The 8,045-nt window shown below is 44.1% G+C and overlaps 1 protein-coding gene across 1 annotated transcript in view; it reads right to left on the reverse strand.

The window, feature by feature from the left end:
- Mpp4 (membrane palmitoylated protein 4) overlaps window positions 1–8,045 on the reverse strand; it is a 43,501-nt gene that overhangs the window by 7,481 nt on the left and 27,975 nt on the right. Inside the window, exons 15-18 of the mRNA XM_031367610.1 lie at window positions 6,792–6,806; window positions 4,470–4,511; window positions 2,419–2,589; window positions 1,254–1,334 (exon numbers count right to left, since the gene is read on the reverse strand). Of these exons, the coding sequence (XP_031223470.1) occupies window positions 1,254–1,334; window positions 2,419–2,589; window positions 4,470–4,511; window positions 6,792–6,806 (309 nt within the window). The remainder of the gene's footprint in view (window positions 1–1,253; window positions 1,335–2,418; window positions 2,590–4,469; window positions 4,512–6,791; window positions 6,807–8,045) is intronic.

The raw sequence follows: 8,045 nt of genomic DNA on the forward strand, positions 1-8,045 counted from the left end.
GGAGAAGGAGAAGGAGAAGGAGAAGGAGAAGGAGAAGAAGAAGAAGAAGAAGAAGAAGAAGAAAAAGAGGAAGAAAAAGAGGAAGAAGTTAGACTAATGGCAAACTGGGAACTTAGTAGAACTTAGTAGAAAAAACCATAAGTAAGAGGAAATAAGAAAATGTGGTTTTAAGAAGCCAAAGGTATGTAATAATAACATTTAGAAATTTATATAAAATTGTATTTGGAGATATTAAAAGTTTTAGAGAAAAAATAAATAACATAGAAGTACCAGAAATAGTCTGAGAAAGATGATAAATACTATGTTGGCCATTATTATAAAAATACTTTGTATCCTTAATAGTCTTACATTGCAGCATGTAGTTTCTACTGTCCCGCTTTAAGCTCCAGGTGGACCACAGGCTACCAGACACCTCCCTGGTTCCATTGGATCTGTGCACACACACGCACACGCACACACACACACACACACACAGCTCATTTTTAACCTGCTTTATGGCTAAGCGGCTGGGCTAGTGTGCCTTTTCCTTTACTCTTTGCTCAACACTGCCCTTAGCTTAGTTGCTTGGTTACCTTCTCCTTGCTCAACATCCTACATTTCCATTAGTTGCATTTCTAATCTCCCGACTGGAGAATCGGCCAATGGCCACTCTACCTGAGACCTCACATGGCTAGTCCTCCCCCTCCCCCTCCCCCTCCCCCTCCCCCTCTCTGAAGCATGCTGAATTCCTTTCTTCCTAGCCTGCCTGTGGGAACTTGGAAATCCCACTTCTTCCTTCCGGAGACATTGGCTGCTGGCATCTTTATCGATCAATCAAGAACCAATTGAGAAACAGGACCTTCAGCATTCACATGCAGATCAAAGCATCAGAACAATTCCTTACAATATATATAACTAAGAAAAGTTAAAGAGCCAAGGAGATGGCTAAGTGGGCATAGGCACTTGCAACCAAGTCTGCCGACCTGGGTTTGATTCTCAGAAGCCAACACAGTAGAAGGAGAGAACTGACTCCCACACATTGTCCACTGCCTTCCACTTCAAAAGGAAAAGATATAAGAATTAGCTTTTGAAGGCCTAATCTAGCACACTATGCTATTATAACAACATACTTATTAAAACAAATGTAGGTAGAACTACTTAAGGAGTGGTCCTTACATTTTCACAATAAAGATGTGACAGCAAAGTGACCCCAGCACACTCAGAGACAAAGTTTTACCAAAGCCCGAGCCACCAAGAAAGACAAATGAACGTACGTGGCACAGCACTTTGAAAACAGCTGGGGTTACATCCAATGAGCTGTCTTCTCAGTTCATTGACTCCAACGCCAGAAGGTCCTGAAGATGGAAGGTCACAGCAGAAATAGTTAGATGTAGATGCAGAGGATCACATGCCACAACCACCTTGCAGCCACGCTGCTGCAGGAACTTGACAGCAAATATGCTTTTAGGGAAACTCTGTAGTAGCCCTTCTTATGATCGAAACAAACCCAGAAAACATTCTCCCAGCGACTCATGAAATAACCCACACCACGCCAACATTCAGAGAATCACAGGATTTGTTGCCACCAGAAGACTCCACCACTGTTGGTGCTCAGGGACTTCACTGGGCTTGCATTAGATAATCTAAGACATGGCCCTTCTTTTTTTTTTTTTTTGGTTTTTCGAGACAGGGTTTCTCTGTAGCCCCGGCTGTCCTGGAACTCACTCTGTAGACTAGGCTGGCCTCGAACTCAGAAATCTGCCTGCCTCTGACTCCTAAGTGCTGGGATCAAAGGCGTGTGCCACCACCGCCCGGCTATGGCCCTTCTTTTTAAAAGTCTCAATCAGAATGCAACTCTGTCACCCAGGGATGCTGTGACATTTCCAACAGGTCATTGAGTCAGCACTGCCAGGCCCTGACGGAGGTGGGATGCAAGCTCTCACTGCTTCAGAGAGTCAAGTTTGCAGAGATCTTGGTCACAAAACCAGATCACCCAAGTCCTTTATTGTTCAAGGTACATCCAGATTTAGACACTTTACAAAGAACATGGCTAAACATTTCTTAGAGAAATTCCATTTCTCTATGCTGTTTTCTTAATATGGACTAGTGATACAGGCTGGGGTAGACCATGCATGCTTCTAGACTAAATTCTAAACAGATAAAAGTATGCATCAGGTATAACCTCATCATATTAGAGATTGTTAATACACAGGTTCTTACGTGTCATAGCACACCATGTTCAACTGTGGGTCAAAGGAGAAGAGGAGGCAGAGAAGGCAAAGGAAGCTTGCCTTTTGAAAGCTTTCTTAGAAACACATACAAGCAGGCCTTTAAAACATTTCTAGATGAAAGTCTATAAAGAGTACCACTTTATTGCTACTAGTAACACAAAACATTAAGTTTAGGATAAGTCCCAGAGCTGAGCAGAGCATGACTTACCCACAAGCACTATGAGGCGGTGTTTGTCTGCCGGCTGCCGCTGGTACCTCACTACCTCCTCGTAAGGTGCACCCACTGCACTGTAGCAGCTGCAGGTGCAACACATACTGGCATGCAGCTGGCTGAAGTGAGACTTCCTGCGACAAAGGCGCATGCTGCGGCGGAAACCAGCTGAAGAGGGAGGGAATGCACAAAAATTCGGAAGCCAGGACAGGATGGGACAGAAGCAGATAGTGAGCAGGGCATGGTGGCACACACATCTTTAATAAGATGCAGAGGCAGAAGGATCTCTGTGAGTTCAAGGTCAGCCTGGTCAAAAGACAGACAAAACAAGTAGCAGCTAGTGATGTCCCATAAGGTATTTGTAAGTGGTATCGAGCATCTGCTGTATGCCAGGGATTATGCTAGATACAGTGACCAAATAATCCAGGTCACTTCTCAGGAAATGGGCAACTCACAGAGGAGGAAACACAAAACAATCACAGAAAACAATAAAAGTAAAGGCTCAGGAAAGGGTAAGAAGTCAGAGAGTGCCAGTGGTTTATTAGGATGGGCAGGCAGTTCAGTGAAAGGATCAGAAAAGCTGGCGATGAGAAGTTGCCTGAGTGTAGAAGGGACCAGCTAAGGTGCTAACTGCAGAATGGAACAAATGCCAAGTTACAGTGAATGGTTTGAAGAGCTGCAAGGGAATGTGGTGAGAAAGGGTGCTGAGGAAGGAGCCACAGTCAGATCACACGGGGGTGGGGGGGACGGGGTTAATGCTGAGTTGGGTGTGAACAATGTGTGAAGAGGCCTTCGAACAGTAAGTCTGCCTGCGGCCTGGCTTGTTTCTGAGGGATTCCTTCGGTAGTTGTAGAGAGGAAGCAGGGCCTCAGGGAGAGCAGTTAGGGCCTTCTGCAGAAGCTCTGTGGCCAGGGTGGAAGCACTGGGTAGTCTTATGGCTCCCATTTTTCAGATGGAAATACTGTCACAGACAGCTTAGGCGATTACATCATCTGCAAAGTTAGGACCCCTTAGTCGTTATCCCTGGCTGAATTCTTAGAATCCTTTTCCTGTCACAGTATCAAAAGCCCTTTTGGTATTTCCACAGCCATTTGCAGGTCCTCTCTGAAGGTAGAGTCAGAAACTTTAGGTGCCTCTATAAACACACAGACACAGTTATATTTGTTTCTATCTATATTGAGAAACCATGGGCCTTCACCAGCATTTACAGTATAATGCTACACTACAGGATTCGCTGTAAACGTCCCTTCTCCTCATGTGCACCTCACTCCCCAGCCCAGGCTCTTACTGTCCTCAAATCCTCACTTATTCCAGGGCTCGCCTTGATGGAGGCTGTGGGGTATCAGAGACTGATCATCAACTTCTGTTCTGTCCCCTCTGGCACTGACCGTAGCAGGCCACCACTGTCCACAGACTGCCCCCTTGTCCTGCTTGGACTCCCCATCCCCCACTTTTGTGCAGCGGTTAACCCTGCTCAGCCTTACTCACTGGCTTTGGGGTCAATAATTCTGGAAGTGAGGCATAAAGGCAGCCCCTTGTGTCCTAGCTTTCTTCCAACGATCCCAAAATACATCTAGGCTTGGAGATAACATTCTAGCTTTTAGACTATAGCTCTGTGCTGCTCTTCTGTCCTGTGAAAAGGGGCTTCTAGGGTGATTTTATCAGGGAGGTCTGCCCCTTTAGAGAACTCCCCTTGGGTGACAGACAGATTATAGAATGTGGACATAAAAGATGGTTTTAGTAGCCATGAAACTGATCTCTTTAGAGTAAGGCAGATAAGTTATAGGATGGTCTGGGGATGAAATGAACAGATGTATGTTTGACCAAATAATTAAAAGATATCCAAGTTAAATTAGATAAATAACAATGAGTAATCAATAGGTCAGATTATTGACAGAAAAAAAAAAAAACAGACAGAGGGAAGTCAGAACAAGAAACAAGTTGGAGAGATTCATCAGCAAATGGAGCTTTCAGCAGGGCACCCAGATAGTATGAATAGCACTTAAAAGCAAAAAAAAACCACATAACTCTTATCGATTGCCACCTACCTATAAAGAACTTCTGCCCATTGCCGACAAATTCCTCTTTAGCTGGAACATAGGACATGGGAGATTATGTGAGGACCAGGACAGGAAAACAACAAGCAAATGCACAGCATTATCTCCTGTTTCAAGTGATGTCCTCCATAGGTGGCGGGCTAGCCTACTGTGCCCTTAGCAGCCTCCTAGGTCTGCTCTTGGCACTTCCCATCCGGGTGCTCCCATGCAATCTCTTTAGCATTTCATCATAGGATTTGTCTAGAAAGACTGAGAATAGAGAGCTATTTTTCAAGCTTGACTAAAGTTGTAAGAAAGAAGCTGGGTGGGGACAAACCTGTAACCCCCAACACGCAGGAAACTAAAACAGGAAGACCACAATTTTGTGTCCAGCTTGAGCTATATATTGAGAACTTGTCTTTAAAAAAATATAGTCACCGTAAAAGATACTGATCATGCATTTTCAAACACATCTTTTAAAAAGCTGATGTTACAAAAGTAAGAAACAAGCTGATTTTGGCTTTCAGTTGAAGACAGTGGTCTTGCCGACCTTGTAGTAATGCTGTGATGGAAAGTTTCAGCTGTCAACGTGAGACAATCTAGTCACCTGGGAGGAGCATCTGGCCTATGGGCACATCTTGGGGAACACTCTTCATTAGATTAACTGAGATGAGGAAACACATCATTCGGGGCAACACGACTCCTTGGGTTTGGGTCCCAGACTATATAAGAATGGAGAAGCTAGGCTAAGCTCAGCAAACACATGTCCATGCATTTCTCTCTGCCCTTGACTGGGGATGTGATCACCTGCCTTAAGTTTCTGCCTTAACTTTCCCACAATGATGGATTGCAACCTAGAACGGTAAGCGAAACAGATCCTTGCTCCTCTAAGTTGCTTCTGACAAGATATTTTCTCATAGAAATAGGTAATGAAACGAGGACAAAGATTTTACTAGATTTTTATTTCCTAAATAAATAAATAAAATTAAAACTGTCCATCACAGCACTACTACCTGGTCTGCAAGTCAAAGCCAAAATCAGCTTGATTATTTCCATTTAAAAAAAAAAATCAGGGGCTGGCAAGATGGCCCTTGACTTACCTTGATGGCGGGTAAGAGCATTGACTGCTCTTCCAAAGGTCCTGAGTTCAAATCCCAGCAACCACATGGTGGTTCACAACCACCCATAATGAGATCTGATGCCCTCTTCTGGTGTGTCAGAAGACAGCTACAGTGTACTTATATATAATAATAAATAAGTATTTGGGCCAGTGCAAGCAAGTGGGGCTGACTAGAGTGAGCAAAGGTCCTAAAACTTCAATTCCCAATAACCACATGAAGGCTCACAACCACCTGTACAGCTACAGTGTACCCATATACATAAAATAAATAAATAAATCTTTAAAAAAAACAATCAGAGCTTGCTCTGTGGTGGCGTGGAACACCTGAGACAGAGGAGGGGTGATGCCCAGTCCCGCAGCCTCTAGGGTTGGCTCAGGCTGTTGATCTGCTTCTACCAGAACTCAGAAATACAGTTATGAAATCCCTTGTAATTTAAACAGGTCTGTTCTGATTATTGATATAATGAATAACAAACATTTGTTTATATGATTAACTTATTAATATTTAATTCTCTTTCTTTAACCCTACTTTTAAGAGTTATTTTGTCTGTTATGACATGGTCTCATGTAGTCAAGGCTGGCATCAGATTTTCTATGTGGCTGAGGCTGACCCCGAACTCATGCTCCTCCTGCCACCACCTCCCAAGTGCTGACTACATATGTTAGTGTACCTGGCTTTAATAATGCACTTGAAAATGCAAAGAAAACACCAGGATCTGGAGAAATGGCTCAGTGGTTAGGGGAGCTTGCTGCTCTTCCAGAGGACTTGAGTTCAGTTTCCAGCATCCATGTTGGTGGCCCACAACCACCTGTAACTCCAGCTCCAAGGGAGTTGATGCCCCCTTCTGGCCTCTGTATATAAATGGCATACACTCATTCATGTACACATAAGTAAAAATTGAAATAAATCTGAAAAAAAAACCCACATCAACTCCATTTCTAGTAATTAATCACATTTTTCTATGTTATGTAAATACATTCACAAGGAAATGTTCACTAACATATAGATATAAAGCTTAATCCCAACACTTGGGAGGCAGAGGCAGGCGGATTTCTGAGTTCCAGGACAGCCAGAACTATACAGAGAAACCCTGTCTCGAAAAACCAAAAAAAAAGTCCTGTCTTCTAGGAAGCTGTGCTGCTGCATTGTGGCATTAAGAGACCCTGAGTAGGGCACTAAGTGGTGTATGCAGTGGATAAAAATGAGTACTTACCTTCTGCGAGCTCCTCTGGATACGTGAGCAAGTAAGTGAAGAAAGAGATGGGAAGAATTAATCTTGGCAAAGATCAAGTTGACCATTTAAGGAACGTGAAATACATAACAGAGAAGTCATGCTGCCATTTTAGCAAAGCTGCTAACTTGACATGGCAGATGAAAAGCACATCAGAAACGTATTTGTTCTAACTCCACTGCTGGGGGGGCGGGGGATGGTGGTTTGTCCTGCGAGTTGTGTGTCAAGACTGTCCCTGAAGGTGTCACTTATCCATGAAGACTACTGACTGGCACAAAACTGTACTTGAAAGAAAATATAGGAAGACAATGGCTGAGCCTTCTCTCTTGTCTCCTACCACCACATTCCTGGGAGGGATGATAGGCAAGGGGCACATTCTCTGACAGTCTGACACCTTCCTTCCTTGCCTCTGGATGGCCTAACATATATACTCTCTTCTCTACTGGTCCTATGAAGGCTGGGGTAGTGAGTGGGGGAGGGGTTGGTGGTTAGTAGGGTATTTTTGCTTGTTGTTATCTAGGCATATAAGTGGCTGGGTTTTCTGCTCATGTTGTTACAGTTGTTTCAGTTAAATAGATTGTATCACTGACCCTGGAGAAATTCAAGAAGGTCACATTATACTTCACTCAGAGGCAGAGACAGAAACTGAAGAGCCCTAACTATTCACTAAGTGGTCCAAGTAACAGGAGTTAAGGGTCATGAATGACTGCCAAGGCTTATCTACTCAGGAAACACGCCAGCTGGACACTAACTGCTCCTTAATGGAGCTCTTATGAGAGTCAAATGAAAAGCACTCTTGAGAGCTTTGGGTCAGCTGCATGCTTCCCCTGGTAGAGCTGGTCTTAGAGAGCGAGCAGCTGGCCACCTCCTAGGAACGATTTCATAAGCACAGTACCAGCCAACACTCATATGGAGCTTATTGTATGCTCGGCTCTGTACTGAACACCTTATGTATATAGGATATTTACTGTATGTTCTGTTCTGAACACCTTATGTATGTACAGTGCTTATTGTATGTTCAGATCTGAACACCTTGTGCAGGCAGGATGTTGCTCATCTTAGAGGGATGGAGCCTGATGGTCAGAGAGGGGAGAGGCCACAGAGCCCACAGTCACACTCGGACCCCGTGGCTCCAGTTTATAGTGTACGCACTACACATGCTCACTACTTCTCCTTTCACAGACACTGTGAGTATCTGCGGGTCTCGGGTATCACTTTGGAGTGCAGAGCATTTTC

The sequence above is a fragment of the Mastomys coucha genome, unplaced genomic scaffold (assembly GCF_008632895.1).
Source record: "Mastomys coucha isolate ucsf_1 unplaced genomic scaffold, UCSF_Mcou_1 pScaffold14, whole genome shotgun sequence".
Classification (NCBI taxonomy): Eukaryota; Metazoa; Chordata; class Mammalia; order Rodentia; family Muridae; genus Mastomys; species Mastomys coucha.